We start from the raw sequence: 22,417 nt of genomic DNA on the forward strand, positions 1-22,417 counted from the left end.
ATTATTATAAGTTATTTGGCATTTGGGTAAATTAAGATGTTTTAAGTCAATCAACATGCATACTTAGATCATATTATCATGTTATGTAGTTGTTAAACATTACTTAATGAGTATTTGGGAGCACTTTTCCACTCAGTCAGCTTACACGTCAACACCGTCAGACAAAATATCTGACAGAGTTGACGTGTGACGGAGTTGACAAAACAACATGTTTTTTTAACTTAATCATGTGTAATAGATCAGGGGTCCCCAACCTTTTATGTACCATGGACCGGTTTGATTCCCATTTTTTTTTTCACGGACCGTTGGGGGGGGGGGGGGGGGGGGTAGTGAAAATTGAATTCATTGAATTGATTGAATTCAGCTCTACTTTGAAGACAGTGTTGACACATGAAAGCTGTGACCACAGAGATTTCAACTTGTTTGCTGAATATTTATTTTTTTAAAAACACTTACGAGACCATGTGTTGGACTGCTGCATCCATCAACAGAAAGAAGTCAAAGGGGGTCCTCAGGGTTAAAGCTGACCAAAATATGCCTGATTTATTTCGAATTTGAAAAATATCTGACGGAGTTGACATGAATTGAGGACAGATTTTGAAAGGCTGTTGTTAATGTTTAAAATAATGCAATGTTCACTTTAAGTATTTTGTGATATTTTATGAAGCCATCCAATTAACCTCATAATCATATTTGGGCATTTTGGGCATTTTAAAACACTTTATTTTTGCAGTTTGATACTGTAACCTCTTTATAGTTTATTTGCATGGGCTTTCATAGTACAGTGCCGGTATTTTATGAAATTACTATGAAATAATATAAATATAGCCAAAACTACAGTGGGTCCCAGTTAAAAATTGACACTTCATTCACGATCATGGTGAATGGTGAAATGTAAGTACAACTGCAGCCGCTTGGGGGCAGCATAGTCCGCTGTGGAGTTCCACGGTCGAACCAGACGTCGCATTCGACAGCAAGGGCTGTGATTGGCCGAGTTTTCAGTGCGTTTCTCTTTTTAGCAGCCCCTGCAACATGCTAGTCCACTGTAGCCTAAGCCTTGTACATAATGTTAAACATAGTTTTGGATTCAGTGGCAAGATTTCTTGATTGTACAGTGTCTGTCTCTCAGTAATGTTTTAAAATGAGAGCTTCGTCAGCTGGCAGTAGGCTACTTTGTCGGTAGTCATGAGAAGTTCGCTTGCTAACAGAACATAAATATGCTGCCCAGAAACCTTGTGAATAGTTCTGATTTTTTTTACTACACTAACGAGGTTGAAATATAGACTTTGCCTACAGCATCTCCTTAACAGTAATGTTATTAAAAAAAAAAAAAAAATTATAGCTGTTTTTGGGACACGTTAAACGTTCTTTATAATGAGCGCATCTGGGGAGTAAAACGACTGTTACGCGCTGTTACAACTGTAGGCTACAATGATTGCAATACAAAAATATGTGCAAGATTGACCTTGGTTAGACTCTGCATATGTTATTTCTCTGTATGGAAAATAGTCAATTTTCGACACACGTCTGTTATTAGTTCAATAACAAGTGTTGCTTGTTAAAACATGTGACTAGTGAAACTCAAATGATTTTAGAAATATTTAGCCAAAGCCAAAAAGTGTTAGAGAAGGAGAGACGCCGGTGCAGCTCAGATGTCTTCTTAATTTTCTTTATTCTTTAGTAAAAGGTGCAGAACATTATTAAACTTTGACTAACGTTTCGATGTTCGTTAGTCAAAAACATCGACACATCGAAATGTTAGTCAAAGTTTAATAAGGCCTTCATAATGGTAGCCTACAGGAAGTGGGGGGAGGGTATGGGATGACCAGAGCCGTCATCTATCGTCTTTCCAGGCACACAGCTCCGTTATATAGCCTATCGACTGCCTTAACAGATAGGCTTTGCTCTTGGGTTTGGCCTTACAGCGAACTCAATGCTCTTGTTGCTTGCAGTTTGTTAAATAAAGCGATGCAGATTACATTATTTATTTCTGATTAATTGCGTCTTTTGATAGCCTGGCGGGCCATCCTATATCATTGACATGTATAGTCTGGCATCGAATCATTCACCTCGCTTAATCCAAGGGGCGGGCAGAGAATTGTCTTTCAAACTGCCTAGGCATGCAATAGGCCAGCGCTACGACCATATCCGTATCCGGTCGGCAAAACGGCAAATACATCCTTCTTCGAAAGGAATGACTTAAGTGCATTGTGTTGATCTACTTTCAAAGAAAAGCACAAGTCCAACTCCTCCAAAGTTGACGCCAACGCCGATTCAAACAACCGCTCTTCGTTTGCCATAGCCACCTTCCTTGTTGTTCACCGTTGCAGGATGTCGTTATCCTGTTAAGCCCGCCTTAAGACTCTCTAACGAAATAGAGCGCTGTGATTGGCCGTCATCCACGGTGTTAAGCCAATAGAAATTCCTATGGTTCGATACTAGACGTACAAGCTGAGCAAATTAATTTGCCGCCGCTAGGGTGCGTCTAGATTTCTAGGCTAGTCTTTTGATGTATTTTGCAACATTTGCTTGTTAGGCTGGGCTACTGTCAATGTCCTGTACAGGTTAATGTTCAACAATTGCTGGTGTAGGCCTAGGCTATTAATCAATTAGGGACTGTTCGTTTTTATTTAATTAAGGGGCTACCGGAGGAGCGTTAGTCAAAAAAGACGTGACACTCCCTCGCCAGCAAGAATTTTTTCTATGACTCTCCAAAGTGATTGAGAAAAAACGCATGACCCTCCCCAGTCCCAACAATTTATTGATGCCTTAGGCTACTGGGTCAATTTGGGAGCTTGCATGCTACGACTCCTTCCTTGAAATGCCTTGAAAAGGCTGTCGTTTGCACAATTTCACAAATAATCACCGGGACCGAAACAAACCTGTCAACTTTTCCCGGGTTTATCGCGTATTTTAACTTTTTCCTCGCTGTCTTAGGAGGAGCCGCAGGGCCGTCAAAAGGGGATGCGAGGCCCTGTGCAAACTTGACAGATTCAAGGCCCTTTTCACTTACGTGCATGAAATCATGCGATAGCTTACTTTACACATAGCCAAGGCTACCGTTGGTGTATTTTAATAGTAGCCTAGTCTAATAAGCTACACCAGCTTGCCTTTAAGAGGGGAAATTCAATTGTATAGCCTATAACATTAGCTGAGTCACATATTTGGCCATATGGTGTTTATCATAGGCTACATCACGAAACCAAATAGTGTAACAAAGGCGAACACTTTAACAGGGGGAATTAATTGGGCATGAATCATTGTGCTGAACGGTATTTGTCAATGAGCAGAAATGCACACGACATTCAAACTATTGATAAGATGTACTGGTCTGTATCTATAGGCTAACATTGGACAAATAAATAGATAGATAGATAGATGGATACTTTATTGACCTTGAATTTCCCCTGGGGATCAATAAAGTATCTATCTATCTATCTATCTATAAATGACACTGACTCGCCATATCCTGGAATTATATCTCGAGTCTATTATAAGGTCCAGTGCGTTATGTCCTGGGATTCGGATGTGCTCAAAAAGAAAAGAAAAAACACTTTTTTATAGATGGTTATGAGGAGCAATGTGAGAGAGAAATTTGATGATCATTGATCTTTGTTTTGGGACGTTAAGACTTTTCCATAGGCGTCAGTGAAGGAGATTGAAGAATGACCATTTTTTTTATACGAAAATATTTCTTAACTACAAAAACTCAGTGTCTAAAAACTCAGTGTCATTCAGACTCAACCCTCTTGTTGTTTTATTATCTTTTTCGTTGTCGTTTGAACGTTGGTAAGCAGGCATGTTGCGGTTGCAATTTAAGTGAAATTTCTACAGTAGGCCTACAACATGCTGTTAGGCTGGGCTACTGTCAATGTACTTGTACAGGTAAATGTTCAACAATTGCTGGTGCACAGGTATGACTCGCTCCAGTCTCAACAGCACGTACTTTCGCTTTCTCTCTCTCCATCCCTGCACACGGTGCTTTCTTAAAGGAGCTGCACCATTTTACAACAATTGCATCTACATTTTCATATTAGAATGTTTTGTCAAGTGTAAGCTTAAACTACCGTGATCAATTTAAGTTCCCGTGCCCCCGCTGCTTCATGGAAGCAGTAAGTCAGTCGCATCAAAAATAGTAGTGGCACCCAAGTGACACCTTGTGGTTGTTTGTGTCAACTGCAGTTTGTGCCATTTCTGCTGAGAAAATGGGGTGCGTGATTCATGAAGGAACCCGTCCAAACTTAACGGGGACCCACTGTAAGAGTCTAAACATACACAAGTCTTTCATATCCAACTTTTAAAGCCTTTTTAAATGAAATAATTTATTGTTTTTTAAGGGAAATTGCACACTGCAAAAAATTAATTCTAACCAAGTGTTATTGATCTTATATTAACTCATTGAGTGCCAAAAACGTAATATTACGTTTTTCCTTCCCATGCGTTGAGTGCCAAAAACATAATATTACGTTTTTAGCTTTTTTTTTTAAATTACGAAACTAGACACTCTAACACACCTTATATGTGATTTTGGGAACTCTGTGATGAATGGTAATGAAATATATGACGATCGTGAAACTCATGAAAACGCACAATCTGGACATTTTATCTGGACATTTTATCATAACTCGGTTGCCGCTTTGGGTCGAATCAGTGACGCATGCACGTCAGGTCAAAACCAGGCCATTTTCGTGGGTCTATCACTAGATGGCAGTCTCGCCAGGTCTCGCTGATCACTTCCTGATCACTTCCCGGAAAGTTTACACAAGTAAGTAACAGGCAACACTTCATATTTCATGAAAGACGTTATATCTCCATTTCTAGAAAAAAACAGGGATTTTGATGAAAACTAGCCACTGTTTAGCTTGGGATTTCTCAGGAACAGAGGCGTGTAGAAATACACGGGTTGCACCCACCGAGAGCTTAAAGTCTTACCTTTTAATCAAGCTATTGTATGTGTTCATAGCTATAACACAGAATATGCTGTGGCTGTACAAAAATCATCAACAATGGTCTAGATTGCTGGCACTCTAGGACAAAGCTCCCGAAAACAGCTTGGCATTCAATGAGTTAAGATTAAAAAAATCTATTTGTTATTGTTTTTAGTATGAAAGGACTTACCTAGCGCCCTCTCAAAAGATCATTTTGACTTAATTTAAGAAGACTTTAACTTATTTTTGGGAGTCTTATCAAGACAAATTTGCTCAACGCACTGGCAGACAAATTTGCTTGTTTTTAGGACAAATTTGCTTAACGCACTGGCAGACAAATTTGCTTGTTTTCAAGATGAGATGTCTTAAAATAAGTCAATTTTTTTTTTAATTAAGTCAAATGATTTCACAAGAAAGCACTAGGTAAGTCTCTTTATACTGAAAACAATACCAACTAGTTTTTTTTTTTATCTTGATATAAGATTAATAACACTTGGTTAGATTTTGTTAGATAAGCAGTTTTTGCAGTGCAACATTTTGATGGGGGACATGTTTTGTCCCTTATCTCAAGAATCAGTGACATACATGTACATAAATACAAGAGAGTTATTTGTTTAAAGTGTGTAGTGCATTGACTTTTACCCCTGAGGTGATGATGACCGTTTGGAACCGTTCAAACACTGGCTTGATGGCAATAGAAGCATCCATACAACTGCAAACAGACAACAAGCTTTCAGAATGAAATAAAGTAATGAAGTGAGCCAGTTGATAACGAAACCAGGCTTGTGCAAAATTCCAGAATTGAATTGAAACTGGCTCCTAAATTCCAATTCAATTATTGAATTTCACTTGCATTTCAATTGAGGTAGCAAACAGGAACCAGAATTGCAATTCGAATTGTGCACAACCCTGACCGAAACCACAAAATCTCATCAGTATAGAACAGAAAATGTACATAGAATAATATGATTAATATTGATTCATAATATCAAAATAACATGATGCGGAAATTCCCCTTTTCATCAATCTTCAATTTACTGGGTATCCATTTAGCTAATGGGTAGCCAATTTGTCTAAGACCAATGAAAAGAGCCATGCTCCAACAGTGGTGGAACACGCTTGTCAATTTGTCATCATCTGCTGTGTGCTCTGTGTGTATGTGTGTGTGTTCGTTTGTGATTGTGTATGTGGGGGTAATGGGGTGTGCGTGTGTGTTTATTTGTGTGTGTGTGCCTGCTTGCCTGCATGTGTGTGTGCATGTATGTGTGCGGGTGTGTTTATGTGTGAATATATGTGGTTATGAGAGTGGGATTATGTGTGTGCGTGTGTTAATGTGTGTGTGAGTGTGTGTGTGCGCATGTGTCTGTGTGAGTGAGAAAGTGTATGCGTGCCTGTGTTTGTGTGCAGCTGATATGGCCCCACATGAACGGAATTCCACGTAAAGAAGGACAAAACAAAGACTGAACTATTTGGCCACAATTCCCGAAGGAAGACACCAGGCACTGAGCTACACTGATGTGTGTCCTTCTTTACGCTTCTCTCATCTTCTCAAAGAAACTCTAGATTTAATTCATAGTGATCACCAAGTCCTTGGTTACCTGTCTGACCAAGGCCCTGTTGCAGCGACCCCTAGGTCAAAGGGCACCAAATTATATGTGTGGCATCACAATGGAGCCCTGAGTCCCTGTACCAAGTTTTGTTTTGAGAAACAAAAGTGTCGCTTAGATATGAGCTAAGTTCCTGTAACTCTAGCGCCCCCCCCTAGTGGTTGAATGTCACCAAATTTACTGTGTGTCCTAAAGGATGGGGTCCCGAGTCCCTGTACTAGGGATCGACCAATATGTTTTTTTCAGGGCCAATACCGATATCAATTATTACCAAAACAGGAGGCCGATAACCGATATGTAAAATCGATATGTCAGTTGTCAAAAAGGAGGGTAGATAGTAAAGGCGATATGCTGCAAAAAAACATTCAAAAGCATTTAATTATGCAAACTTTTCTTTCTTCTTTTGATACACAATATTGTCTATCAACTTGCATCCTGTGTATGATGTTAATCCAAGAGCTGAGTAGTAGCAATTATTTTCATAGACTAGGCCTACACAATGGGCTATGTGCTTGTTATGAAGTAAGAAAAAACGGAATGTTTCATGCCCTCTGCAAAGGTCTAATAAATTTATCATAACTTTTGAACAAAAGGTGATACATTGAGGACAGAATTGTGAATCTCCCATACACTCTAAGTTTTCCTCTATCTACAACAGAAATTGGGGGGGAAATGAGATTAATATTGACAAACTGATAGTTTTGTGTTTTTTGGGGTTGACTGTTAAAGATATTCCTGTCCTGTTATACGGAATTTATGGTTGCAACTTACATCTGTGTCATTGTTTTTGATGAAATGGTCCTACACACTACTTTTCTTTGCACGCTTCATCCTGTCGTCTGCCCTGGCTCTAACCTCGAGTGTTTTAGCCCGTAGCCTTCACTTTTCGCAAACCTTGTGAGCGTGCGAACCCATACGCTGTGACCTCAAGCCAAATGTTTTTATTGGTTTATTAAGTACAAACAGGCGAGTTATGAAAAATTGAGTGTGAGGGATAATTTGTTCACTTCACACAAAAAGATCTTGGAATGAGATGGCTAACTGTAGTAGCCTTTAGTCCACTGTCTATAATAGCCTAATTTAGAGATCACTTTTTTTTTTAACAGACTACAGAAAACTTTGATCGGTTAACATTGATACCGTCAACCATTGGTCAAACGGTCATCGGTTAACATCCCTATTCCAAACCATACTGTACTATACTGAACTGAACCGTATTACTCAATGGAAACGCGCTAATTGTTTCCACCTCACGTAGAACAGTATACATCCTCACAATAACCTCACCTCATCTAATTATAGTCCCCATTACTTGACTTCCTACATAAAAATCCTCCCAAATGTCTTACAAACCCAGCGACCATGACCTGTTAACTTGTCAAATTTGTTTATGAAAGCAAGTAAATATTGAATTTGTGTAAGCTCTCAGTGACAGCCCTTTTCTGCACAACCTGGAGAGATTTGTGAGGAAAAAGGAGACAAGACAGCTGAGGCTCCAGAAACAGAGAAATAAACATGGAAATGCATTTTGCCAATCAGTTAACAAAACTAACCTACCTGAAGTGCAGCACAGGATTGGCAATGGTGGGAGTCTTATCTTCAAAGGGCTCAATGATGATGGTGAAGCCTGGGAGAGCAACATATACCACTGTTTAAAACTTAACAGCTAAGTAATCTCCTTGATTTTCAATAAATTCTCGTCACACTTGGGGCAAACGCCTATTTGTCACCCCCCCCCCCACCTACCATAATATAAAATCAGGACACCTGCCAGTTCATACACCAAATGTGAAACGAATCTGATGAAACTTCTAGGAATAGCCATTCTATCTGTTGCCAGATGGTGACGCTATGTCAAACATGCGTTTTGGGCTCTTGGTATGTGTGTGTGGGGGGTTATGGTGTAATGGAGTGTGTTTTTGGGAGGGGGGGGGGGGTAATGGTGTTTGTGTGTGTGTGTGTGGGGGGGGGGGGTAGTCCTGTGTGTGGGGGTGCACATTTCAACATACACATTTTAATTTCCCCCTACCAGCAACCCTTCACTTAACACCACCATCATCACATGGATGTCCAGTCAATAAATGTAGGCTACACATGGATTAATTTATTGTAAGGCACCCATGGATGGAATTTCACAAAAAATTCTGCATGCATTCAACTTTAACTACACCAAAAATGAGTGGTTATGGGATGGGTTGAGATGGCCCCTTGAGACCGAAATACAAAACCAATTTGGCACTCCTCCAGGTTCTCGAGATATTCACAGAAAATGGTCTCCGTCCTCTCTCCTTTCTTGGGGAAATCAATGGTTACGTGTAGGGGTGGGAAAAATATCGATTCTTAGATGCATCGCGATTCTTTCTAAAACATTTTGGGTTCTATGATACTTCGGAAATAAACCAAGGGCCCTATTTTAATGGTCTGAAACGGAAGTGTCTTCGCGCAAAACGCAAGTGACTTTGTGGGCGGATCTTGGGCACTGATGCTTTTTTACCGGCGGGATATTGACTGTTGCGCCCGACGCAAATCTAAAATGGGGTGGTCTGAAGTAGCTACATTAATCATAGGTGTGGTTTGGGCGTAACGTGCAATAAACCAATCAGAGCGTCATCTCACATTCCCTTTAACAACAGGCACGCTTGTTCCATAGCTGATTGCTATTATGGTGGCGTATTTGCCAGGCGCAGCCAGGAGCGTTCACAGCGCTATAATCACTGTTCAGTTGGGAACAGTTAGCTATTGATTTTTCCTCTTGACAAAATGTAATACAGAATTGTCACAAAGACATACTTTCCGATGTTTTGGGATCATTCTCACTGAATCATGAGGTTATGAATGCATGGTGATATATTTGCAATGTACAATGTAATCTAACATTACCTCTCTATAGACAATGCATATCTTCTGTCAGTTATTCTCTTCTCTCCCGTGCTGCCGCTGGGGCATTTGGGTTAAATGGCATCGGCATGCAGTTCAACATCACGTCTCCTTAAGTCCTCTAACATTTCCTAATTTATGCCATCAACACATCAGTGATTCGTGAAAATGTGTACACTAGATTTATGCCTATTTTTTCACATGGACACCACACTGATTTCCCTCGAGTGGTAATATTTTTCTTTGAAATTATGTATGGTTTACAGAAATGGGAACTACATTGTATAGATGAGAGGAGCTAAGTGTGCGTTGCGCAGCACAGGCGGCCAAGCAAGGGCTTCGTTTAAGTTGACCTAACTTTCAACTCTGCACAGTATCCCATTAAATGCGTGACAGTAGACTATTTACAATATTTTCTGTAAAGCAGAGTTTGTAAACACGTTATCATCAACTTAATTCACGCACAACATTTATTTGAGCAGGAGAGAGAATAACAATGAATGGATGCAGCAACTACAGAAATTGTACAGAAATTGTAACCATACTTGTACTATCTGTTGCTGGTTAACAGCACATGAAAAGCTGATTTAAGCTAATTTAGTAACTCAAGACTTCAAGGCCATCATGGATATAAAACGTTTTTTGAAAATAACGAAAGGATGGAGGGAACATAGCAAAGCTTGGTGCTTAAAACCTTACACAACGGTAAATTGGAACAAAACTAAAAGTAACTTTAGCCTTTATAGGGCTGTAGTCTAGATGAATAGATGTCCAGATTAATAGGTCGTAATTAGGCGTTGTTGTAAAGATATTGCATGTAGATGTTGTACTATATAGGCTACTAAATATTTAGGTCACCAATGCACGAACAAAACCGGGAAATGGACAAATATTATCAAGGCTTTGAATGTTTCCGTCTGTGCACGGAGGTGTCTGTAGATTGGTGTGCAACGCATTCATTCATGCAGGCCTGTGGTCATGCATGCGCCCTTAAAATAGCATCTGCATTTTCGCCACAGACTTTAGACCAGGGAGTTCCTGGTCTGTGGCGGAATTGTTTTCTGAAACTGCAAAATATCAACAGTGAACGTTTGCGCCGGAACACGCCCCGTCTTTTCGCTGAACCACCCCCGTGGGCGCAATCGAATTCCCTAATTTACAGGCATGTACCTGTGGAGGGAAAATTCCAATATGCGCTGACTGCAAAATAGGAAAGACAAACGCGCGAGTATACAAAGTCAATTGCGCCCGCACGGAAGATAGAGCCCCAAATCTGCAAAACCACATTTCTCGATACCACTCAGAGTTGGAAGAGAAGCGACCCGTTCCTGATGGTAGCCAGAGGACAATTGAGCAGGCAATGGCACAGCTCCCACCAAACTCGGAAACGGATAACTCAATCCATTGCAAAATGTATAAGTAAGTATACTCTTTTGATCCCGTGAGGGAAATTTGGTCTCTGCATTTATCCCAATCCATGAATTACTCAGCACTCAGTGAACACACAGTGAGGTGAAGCACACACTAATCCTGGCGCAGTGAGCTGCCTGCAACAACAGTGGCGGGTTAGGTGCCAACAACAGAGAGGGGTTAGGTGCCTTGCTCAAGGGCACTTCAGCCATGCCTACTGGTTGGGGTTCGAACCGGCAACCCTCCGGTTACAAGTCTGAAGCGCTAACCAGTAGGCCACGGCTGCCCCCCCCCGTATTGCAATGAATTTAAGACCATACTCTGTTGTAAAGAGCAAGGGTTTTCGGGAGATGGTGCATACTTTGGAGCAGAGGTACAAGATACCTTGTTGCGATACTTCACCAAAACCACAATCCCTACACTCTACGTTGAAACCAAATCAGAAGTTTTGGATACTTTGACGAACGCTGGAAGAGTGGCTATATATATATCAATTGCCACGGTGTCCTACGTTACCGTAACCACACATTTCATCAGTGATGATTGGCAGCTAGTGTCACTTGTGCTTCAAACAAGAGCAATGAACGAGTGTCACACGGGCACAAATGTGGCCGACTTGTTGAAGAGGGTAGCAGATGAATGGCATCTGAATGACAATGACTTAGTTTTAGTCACAGACAAAGCTTCTAATATGGTCACTTTGCCGTTACTGTTTGTTTACCATGTTGCACTTCCAAGGTACACCGTCATGATTTAATAGTAGCACTATTATGATATTTCTGTTTACTTTTGACCATGGTCAAATTGTCTATTTTATGTTTTTCTTGTGGGGATGGCAGAGTTAGAAGGTAATAGTTTACTTTGAAAGGCCAAGTACTTTCCTATGCTAACTTGAACCATCTTGTTTAAAAATGCAAGATACAGTTCCAAAAAAAAACACTGAATGTACATTGGAGACAGAGAACTATACTTACCTTTGCTATAGGTGCTGACTAGGGTGGCAAAATGTGAGATGAGTGTAACAGCAGAGAAGTCAGCAATGTCTGCAATCTCCAATGTTCGTAGTAAGGAGTGTAATCTTTCAGCACAGAACCTTGAACATTAAAAGAGGATGTTTAATTAACTAAGGGATATGGAAGATGATCTACACCTTTGATTTCTAGGTTCAAATCTTCTTGAAAGATGTCAAAATATCAAAGTTTCAAAGAATCAAAAACCACAGAGGGAGGCAAAACCTTCTGCAATCGAGCCCCCTCTCGTGGAATAATCTGTCTGACCAGTTGAGCACTGCCAGCGCAATATACAGCTACCGACATTATCCTTGTATGACTAAAATTACTACATATAATGCCAAGCAATGTTCATTTAAAGGGAGATCATCATCAGTGACAACTTGAGTGAATCAGTTGAGTTGATTGTAAAGGGCATGTGAGCAATGTATTTAAATTTTTTGATATATTTGGCATAATTAAGTTTCCCATTGAAAATAAATAGTGCAAGCTTCGTATATTGCGTATTGTTATTTTTCTCTTAATTGTTCTCCTACTTACAGCCTGTTTGTTTGTTTTAATTGTGCAAAGTGTTTTGAGACCATGGTCAATTGTGAAACTGCACAAGGGCTTGACATTAATGGTTGCCCAGTTAGATAGATAGATAGATAGATAGATAGATAGATAGATAGATAGACAGATAGATACTTTATTGATCCCCAAGGGGAAATTCAAGGATTTGGATGCCCTTGGCAACCAAATTGTGACAAGTGGCAACCCCTGCTCATCACCCCTGGTTTCCCCTGTGGCAACCATATATTGTAGTTCAGCAAACAGTTATTGTGTGCACATCCCACCTTCTGGCAGGTGCAGGGCAAAAGAAAACCTGAAGAAGACCCAGCAGGGTCGAAACGTGGCCTGTTGTGCATTAAATATATGGGAGTCAAAAGCAGTGTTGCAGACATTATATATTTTTTCAACCATATATTGTAGCCGACTTTTTCCTTGTACTTAATAATATGATTGTCATTATAATAAATAAATGAATGGTATTTGTTCTTTTCTATAATTTGCATTCGGATTTGTTTACTACTGTATTTTCCAGACTATAAGTCACACTTTTTTTCATAGTTTGGCTTATAGTCAGGTGCGACTTATATATGAAAAAATATAATTGAACATGCTTTTAAATGTTAATTCATACTAACTGATATAAACCCTACATGAAACATTACTGTCTACAGCCGTGAGAGAGCACTCTCAAATGCACAAGTTCTGTGCACTTTCAGACAGAGATTAGTGCTTGCACTATGCCTGAAACACATGTGTATTCCTAAATCCTCAAATTATGGCCAGGATTCTATTTATAGCCGGGCCTCAGCTCTTCTTAATATTTTATATTCTTTGTTGGTTTAATATTGTTGCCAATAAAACATGTCGCTCTCAAGCTACCAGTCGCTTGCCGCCCCCTTCTGAGCTTGCCAGAGGCTGAAGCAGTAACCTATATTTAAACATAATTGTTGCTGCCAGGCATCAGCCTACCAATTTTATAAACAAGTAAATAATGCAAAATTAAAAAATAACTCAATTTAGGCTATCGTAGACCTCTTTGGCTATACGGAATAAGGTTTCCATTACAGCACAGCACACATTCCAGAAATGAATGAAAGGATGAGGATGCCTTATCTCGCAATAAGCGGATAGAAATCCCGACACTCTTTCAACTACATGAAACTTAATAAGTGAACCATCAAACACCCCACAGATTTCAGTGGTTATCAGTCCTGATATTTAGCAATATAATCAAATAGTCCAAACGTAAATTAAATCCCAAATCAAACATCTTCTGCTTTTGATAGCCTACCGGTTTGTCGCTCCAAACAAAAAGTAGGCCTATGTCTCACAATAAAACGCATCACATAAGAAATAAAGGTGCTGTGCTTTGCGCAGTCTAAATAAAAGACCCCATCCATAATTTGAGGATTTACAATAGTCTGTCTCCTAAACATTCCTCACCCGTTATCTAGACATGCATGAAAACATTTGAAAAACAAAACTCACTACCATATAGCCTAATATTTGATCGCTGTTTTGCTACAAATCATCTTTCACGTAATGAATGCACACACTAGAAAGTGAAAGTTGGCCTACTATGCGATTATAACGTTCCTTAAATGGAGAACACATCCATGTTCTCTCGCATTATAGGCTGTCATGCTTCTGTGTTTGTAAAATTCCTGACGGCTCCTGATCGCTAAACTTTTGTTTTCCTTTCCTGTCGATAGCGGTTGATGTAGAAGCACCTAAGCTATAATTTGACTTCAGCGGTGACAATTATGATGGCTAGAGTTGCGGGACTTTTATTACTATGCGCAATACTTAATAACTTAAGCGCAATACCCTCGCTGAAATTTAGGCCCTGGTTTTAAATGCGCATTTGCTCTGCTGCCATCTTGTGCCAATATATCGTCGAAAATGCTTGATTGCATTGCATTCTCCATATTTTAAGCTACATTTTCATACCACATCAGCATTTTTGTTCAGTGAATCTTTTGTAAATTGCTTTACAATTAGCGTTGGGCCCTCGTTGGCAGCCTTCTTTATCGCCTGGCTCGCCTCAGCTGGCAGCCATTCACTCCTTCCTCTGCATGTTCTTTTAAAACGTGCATCTTTTTCTCTCTTGTTCTGGGAGGTAGCCTCCTGAAAATGTCCACTGTTGCCGGCTTGTGCCTCCATGTTGCCCAAAATGCTTGATTGCATTGCATTCTCCACATGTTTAGCTAAACTTTCATGTACCACAGAAGCATTTCTGTTCATTGAATCTTTTGTAAATTGCTTTACAATTAGTGTCGGGCCCTGGCAGCCTTCGGCTTGCCTCAGCTTGCCACTATTCACTCCTTCGTCTTCGTTAACTTTCCCGGTAGAACTCTCAATATTTTTGGCCTCTGTGTCCAGTTACATAGTCTGTCTATTCTTGGTCTTGGATTTTGTGAAATAAATGTCTAAATATCATCTGCTTGCTGCAGCTCCGGTCTGCAAGTCCTTTTAAAACCACATATTTTTCTCTGTCCTGAACATTTAATCTGCTGCAGGCTTGTCCACACATTTTTAGCTAAATTTTCATGTACCACATCAGCATTTTTGTTCAGTGAATCTTTTGTAAATTGCTTTACAATTACCGTCAGGCCTATATGCCTAATCTTATCGCCTGGCTTGCCTCTGTTTCAGTCACGTCCTTTTAAAACCGCATCTTTTCTCTCTCGTGAGCATCTAATCTGCTGCCGGCTTGTGACTTGTGTACCACATCAGCATGTTCTTTCAGTGAATCTTTTGTAGCCTAAATTGCCCTCCTCTTGGCTGCCTTCACTCCTTCATCTTCATTAACATTCATCTTTTTGGCCTCAATAGTCCAGTTACATTGTCTGTTTTTGGTTTTGGATTTTGTGAAATACATTTCTAAATAAGTGCGACTTATAGTCCAGTGTGACATATATATGTTTTTTTCCTGTTCATGACGCATTTTTGGACTGATGCGACCGGAAAATACGGTACTTTCTCGCTCTCACACATAATTGTTATATTTCCCACATGCGCAGGCTTGTGATAAATTTTTCACTCGCAATGGCAAAGCAGATTAGGCTAATTTAAGTAAACATGTAATTATTTTGATTTAGCATTAAAACATATCAAACTTCATCTGTAAGCAACACTAACGTTAAAGTGAAAATCGAAATGAAAGTGACGAGGAATTGCGGTGCTTTAAGTTCAGCCCCAAAGAAAAATCTTAGTGCAGGCATGGAAGGCTAAATAGCCTTCTCCGGAATCTTTGAAAGAAACAGAATATTAAACTAACGACCATGCACAACGTAGGCTACCCAACAATAAATGACAGAACAAGTTCTCGTCTTGGGACGTCGAAGTCTTGGGACTTCGTTCAGGATGTAAGGACTGAATAAACACTGGCAATCGATGCAGCATAAAAGCTGCAAGGAGATTTGCTAAGGCCGTGACTAGGTGGGTGCTAGACGGGTCAATAGACCATGCCATGCGGAAAATGAATGACACCAAAGACGCAATTCTTTGCAGCCTCACATTGTATGACTCCTCACGAAAAATAACTATAATCTTGTAGCATTTTGATACAAAATGTTATAGTAATGTTATAGGAACACTGTAGCATCTTGGGACATTGCTTACTGTAGAAGTATTAGCCTAGTATGTTGGGAGACTAGTCTACTACAGAACACTATAAATGGTAAGGCTATGATGTTACAGAACCTCACAGAACTATTATACACTAGCATAGCATTACTATAGAAATCTCACTATACTATAGTTGCAAATTACATAGTTATTATTTTTTTTTAAGGTTTTTTTTTGGCTTTTTATGCCTTTAATTAGATAGGATAGTGGAGATCGCCAGGAAGCGAGTGGGAGAGAGAGTCGGGTTGGAATCCGGAAAGGACCACGGGGCGGGAATCGAACCCGGGTCGCCGGCGTACGGTGCAGGTGCCCCAGCCAGTTGCGCCACCGCTGGGGCCACATAGTTATTTTTTAGCCTAGAAATCTAGACGCACCCTAGCGGCAGCAAATGTAATTTGCAGCCAGGGTAGTCTAGCAACTCTCCATTGGCTTGCGAGCTGGAAAAATGAAACTTCTATCAGGCCAATCATATCGTGTGTAGAGTCGGCCACGGTTCCGTGTGAATTTCCTGCTACTTGTAAACAAAGATGGATGCTGCTGATGGTAAACAGCGGTCTTTGAATCGCGACGAGTTAACCTTTTTTTAAATTGGCAAAAGTTTTATTAAAGAAACACGCCACCCAAAATCAGTAGTAATATATGTTCTTACCTTAACTTTCACGAGTTGAGTCATACCTCTCCCGCGCCGGTAGGTGCACTCAAACGCTCTGTCGCGCGGCGCGAATGTGTTAGCATGTTGCTATGCTAGCGGGCTCTGCCGTGGCCGTAGAGAGAGGAACATAGCAGTAATCAAACACCTCCATTTTTTCCCTACTTAAATACAGTTGCACGAGTAGTTGATAAAAATGTGTACGTCACACAACATGAAACGTGGCGATTTTCCAAGCGAATAAACAGGAGAACTACAATGTGTGGCGCAATAGCACTTGGGAGTACTTCGACCTAGCGTGGTAATATTATTAACACCTAATTGTAGATCCTATCCACCACAGAGTTTAGAATCCATGCTGGATCGACCCTCAGCCTCTCCCTCCCCTCTGAGCGAGAGGCACACACACTAGAGATGCGCTGATGGGCTATTATTTCAACCATAACTGCATAGCAAAACTTATCATCCATCAGCCATCCATCAGCACCAAAGTTTGTTGACCAATTTTCAAAACTGCACCCGCCCACCATCCGTTGGTTGTTTTAATGTAGGGTATATGGGTGATGCAGCGCTGCTGACGTGAGGCTAGAAAGCCCTTGCTTGTTCTAGAAAGACTGATCTAATGCAGCAAATATATTAAAAGGCTGAAGTCGTACATTGGCTAGGCCTATCCCCAGAATATCAGCAGCAAACTCAGTCTCTGTCGCGCAAAACAGTCTCCAAATAAAACGCACATCGGCCTGTTGCCTATTCTGCCAGCTTGTGACAATATATCGTCCAAAATGCTTGATTGCATTGCATTCTCCACATTTTTAGCAAAATTTTCATGTACCACATCAGCATTTTTGTTCAGTGAATCTTTTGTAAATTACTTTACAATTACCGTCGGGCCCTTGTCAGCAGACTTCGGCTTGCCACTATCACTCCTTGTCTTCCGATGTCATTTCTGAGTCATCTACAGATGTTTACACACATTCACCTCCCTAAATAGAACCAACTTGACGTTGACTTCAACCTGTGTTATATCCTAGATGAGACTGCCTGGGTTATTTTGTTTAGATATTAGCCTATATATAAAACACATAATTGTAGCCTACCATTCAGGGAATAGGCATTTAAAAGAGAGACAGAGAGTGATATGACTCAGAAATGACATCGGGCGATGGCAGTGCGAGATGTTCAGAACGTAAGAGCTAAAACTTCTACAAACTCCATAACATCCACAGCGGAAAAAGAAGGCAAGAAAAATAGTCGGAAAACTTAGATGTGTAAGGCAAGCAAGCAAGTTTGGCAGTTGTTACTAAAAATGTGAACATGCACGTTGCACTGTTGTGCGGTGGACTTTCAGAATGAATGGAGTCGGAGTTTCTTTAATATCAAGGCGTCATATTTGTCCGATGGCCTGCTATAAAATGAATTGTGATGTCTGTCTGAAAAAGACGCGCTCGTGCAGTCAAAATCAGTCAGTCTTCAGAACAGTCTTGTCAGTCAACCTGACATATGTGTAAAGTAGCCTATAATGTGAATGACTTGTTATTTTATCAAGGATTTCTTTCTTTTTGCAAAAATAAAGTACAATAGGCATTAATTAGTAGGCCAGGAGCATGCTGAAATTATGTGGCAAATTGCGTTTTTTATTACAATGATAAAATTGTAAAAGGACGTGACCGAAGCTGAGGCAAGCCAGGCAATAGGCCCGACGGTAATTGTAAAGCAATTTACAAAAGATTCACTGAACAAAAATGCTGATGTGGTACATGAAAATTTAGCTAAAAATGTGGAGAATGCAATGCAATCAAGCATTTTGGACGATATATTGTCACAAGCTGCATGGCAGAATAGGCAACAGGCCGATGTGCGTTTTATTTGGAGACTGTTTTGCGCGACATAGACTGAGTTTGCTGCTGATACTCTGATATTCTGGGGATAGGCCTAGCCAATGTACGACTTCAGCCTTTTAATATATTTGCTGCATTAGATCAGTCTTTCTAGAACAGGCAAGGGCTTTCTAGCCTCACGTCAGCAGCGCTGCATCACCCATATAGCCTACATTAAAACAACCAACGGATGGTGGGCGGGTGCAGTTTTGAAAATTGGTCAACAAACTTTGGTGCTGATGGATGGCTGATGGATGATAAGTTTTGCTATGCAGTTATGGTTGAAATAATAGCCCATCAGCGCATCTCTAGTGTGTGTGCCTCTCTCGCTCAGAGGGGAGGGAGAGGCTGAGGGTCGATCCAGCATGGATTCTAAACTCTGTGGTGGATAGGATCTACAATTAGGTGTTAATAATATTACCACGCTAGGTCGAAGTACTCCCAAGTGCTATTGCGCCACACATTGTAGTTCTCCTGTTTATTCGCTTGGAAAATCGCCACGTTTCATGTTGTGTGACGTACACATTTTTATCAACTACTCGTGCAACTGTATTTAAGTAGGGAAAAAATGGAGGTGTTTGATTACTGCTATGTTCCTCTCTCTACGGCCACGGCAGAGCCCGCTAGCATAGCAACATGCTAACACATTCGCGCCACGCGACAGAGCGTTTGAGTGCACCTACCGGCGCGGGAGAGGTATGACTCAACTCGTGAAAGTTAAGGTAAGAACATATATTACTACTGATTTTGGGTGGCGTGTTCCTTTAACTAGCTCCGCTGGTGGGAAAATGCATGGGACTCCTGAGTTGTAGCCTATCCTATTGTGTGCAGAGGAAATTTGAAAGACAACCGTTTATCCCACCCCTCGGATTGAGCAGTGCCTATGGTAAGTTCCCAGAACCTACATCTTGATGTGGGTCTGGCTCGTCAGGCTAGTTATTTTTAGTAAAGGACATACTTTACGTATTATTTCTTTTCCATCTGTTTCTGTCATGAAAGAAAATAAAGAAATAAAGGTGACATAAATGTGTGTCTAAAGACTAATTAGTATTATCATTATTTAGTACACAAACAAATAACAGGCCATTAATGATGGAAACCATTTGGTTGGCTTTGGCAAGCAAAACCTCATCCCTGGTTACCAAGCTGGCAACCACTTTTAAAAGTTAATGTTGATCCCTGAACTGCACTATAAATTACAATAAAATGTAATATTCATATCAGTCCAATGAACAACAGCATGTAGGCTGTGTTACTAGCCAAGTTAGCCAATTACTTTGTTAGTTGTGTGTTTGCTAATACGAGCATTGATGTTCTAGCACTATTTTTGTCTATTATCAGAAATCAGTCTCTCAACTGGTAATCCTGGTTTGTGGTGCACAATGCAACATAACACAAGATCACAGGTGTTACACATGCATTAAATATTGTGTTGATAACAATATTTTTTTTGTATTACACCTTGTAATTTCAGTAAAGGGATGCAAACTTATGCACCAACCCACTAAGCTCCTACTCCATTTTCATCCTCCACTACCTCTGTATGCATCACACATACACAATTTATTTGCTTACATAATGTGTTGCATATTGTAGACTAATATGCTTGTCATGATATGTGTATGAAGTTATCTCTCTATCCAGCGGAGTTCAAGCCAATAGGCCTTTCTTATGTCATGATCTACTAAAATATGTTTTCTTCCCCAGTAGCCTTGGAGCTTGGTCTTGGCAGATCATGTCAAATGCCTTGTAACACATTTATATGCTATGGCGCTTTATACATAGAATTTGTATTGAACATAATATTGGTTTGTTTTAATGCCTGGAAATTAAAGTAAAAACAAGAGGGGGTTTAGATCATAACTTCTCCAAATGATGCCTTCTATAAAACTTTCATCAATGTCTAGTAATAAACACATACTGCGACTAGAAAGCTACTGACCTCATGGGTTTACGATCAATGCACACCTTCTCAAAGATGTCTTTGAGAAACTGAGGAGCACTTTCCTGTACCACATGGTGAGTACGTAGTCTGGCCTTCAAATACTCAAGGAAACGCTTCAAGAAACCTATAAAGTGCTCTGCAGTGCGGATGCTGCCAGGAACAGCCTCTGTTGGAAATGAAGAGGCAAAACAAGAGAATAAAGTTAAGGATGTGCTATACAGCAATAACAACATTTTGTACTGGTGACACTGTAAGTCAGCGTGAGCGTATGCATGCTCATGCGCTTGTGTGCCAGTGCATGTATGTGCCTGTGTCTGTATAAATTTGTGTGCCCGGCATGTGAGCGAGTGTGCATTTGTGTGTGGGTGTGTCTGTGTGTGTAAATGTAAAAAGCTTGCACACTAGATGTGTCCGCCAAACTGATTTAATGCCCAAGTGCACATGCCCACATCTAGAAGTAGTGATAATAGGCAGGGCTCTACAGTGCGCCCATTTCACTCGCACATGCGAGTAAAAATGATGCCGTGCAAGTGCAAAAAAATATTTAGGCGCACTGGTGCGAATGACTTCTAACCATGTCAATGTTTGTCTACAAAATACACCGCAACATCGAGAAACATTACTGGTGCAAACCATAGAATCACGTCGCGAATGCAGCATAAAAACTACACCTCCCATCAACGTCAGCAGTTTCGCGTTGTGACTCGCTAGTAGTCGCTTCTATCAAATCCAAGAGCGCGCAGAAAAAGCAGAAAGTTAGACTAGCCAGCCAAGATGCAAAGATTGAAGAAATTAGTTCTTCCATCCACCGAATTCATTGGATATAGGAGGAACAGGATGAGATTCTGAGAATGCAGTGAGAGAAGGAAAGGTAACTTAACATGCCTTTTAGCCCAGTTGATGTATTGGCTGCAATATGCAAAATATAGCTGTAGCGAACCGGCCCAAAAGTAGCCTCCCGTAATACTCCCATTTTATTCAAAGGTAGAACGCTACTGACAACTCCAGGCTTCCACGCACCGATTACAAGCTGAAGTGCACAATGAAAGTAGGCCTAACGTTTGCCTACTGCCCCCATCAATGCAGATATTTCAAATAAAAACTAATTATAAAACATAACTAAGTATAAAACATATATCCTTGATTAGCCTGTTGGGTTTTGTGGAAGAGAAAATGGAGTAGTATTAGGCAGTATGCTGTCAGATAGGTCCCCATGGGCATATTTGGATTAGCTATAGATGGATTCACAAATAAATAAATTAGCCTACATTTGGCAGGATACTTAATAAACAGGCTAAATGCAAATATGGCAATGTATTATATTATTTTACATTAACAAAATGTAGGAAAATAGAACAGACTAAAAATAAAGTAGGCACTGATCTTTAAAATCCTTTTTCCTGTAGCCTAAATGTTGTCAGTCATTCTTAATATTCACAATTGGTGCACTGGCATGTTTAACTGTTAGCTGCAGTATAATGTTATTATGTGTAAGTTAAGTACAGAACTGACTGTGCGCCCACATTTTTGTCTGTGCTCCTAAATTTTTTAACTTGGGCGCACAAGTGCTCCTGAAATTTTTTTTAGTGTAGAGCCCTGATAGGGATACAAGCATTAATTAAAACAGCACCCCCTAAAGATGGAATTGCACGAAATATGGTGTGTGCATGTAAATATTCTGCCAGTGATTCAGCATGTCTAATTTCAACTTTAAACTTACGGTCACAAATATGTGATCAGATGCAGCTGGGCCCCTGGGAGTACGATCACAAATATGTGATTAGAACGTTTTCGAAAAAGGTTCTATAACATGACGCAACAATTACCCTCAGGGACTTTTCTGCCATTAAGTGACTTTTAAGAACACTGACATTATAGAAGGTTCGCGTAGAATTCTAGTGGGAGCCAGGAAAATAATTCACTCTCTGGGGA

At 40.3% G+C, this 22,417-nt stretch overlaps 1 protein-coding gene across 1 annotated transcript in view; it reads right to left on the bottom strand.

Moving 5' to 3' along the window:
• The window catches only part of ercc2 (excision repair cross-complementation group 2), a 144,751-nt gene that overhangs the window by 42,069 nt on the left and 80,265 nt on the right, over positions 1–22,417 (bottom strand). Inside the window, exons 11-14 of the mRNA XM_076281800.1 lie at positions 20,483–20,651; positions 11,797–11,915; positions 8,093–8,162; positions 5,571–5,640 (exon numbers count right to left, since the gene is read on the bottom strand). Of these exons, the coding sequence (XP_076137915.1) occupies positions 5,571–5,640; positions 8,093–8,162; positions 11,797–11,915; positions 20,483–20,651 (428 nt within the window). The remainder of the gene's footprint in view (positions 1–5,570; positions 5,641–8,092; positions 8,163–11,796; positions 11,916–20,482; positions 20,652–22,417) is intronic.

The sequence above is a fragment of the Alosa pseudoharengus genome, unplaced genomic scaffold (assembly GCF_046254945.1).
Source record: "Alosa pseudoharengus isolate Yale_2024_CS ecotype anadromous, Long Island Sound unplaced genomic scaffold, YU_APseudo_1.1 YU_APseudo_1.1_scf_13, whole genome shotgun sequence".
In the NCBI taxonomy this organism is placed as follows: Eukaryota; Metazoa; Chordata; class Actinopteri; order Clupeiformes; family Clupeidae; genus Alosa; species Alosa pseudoharengus.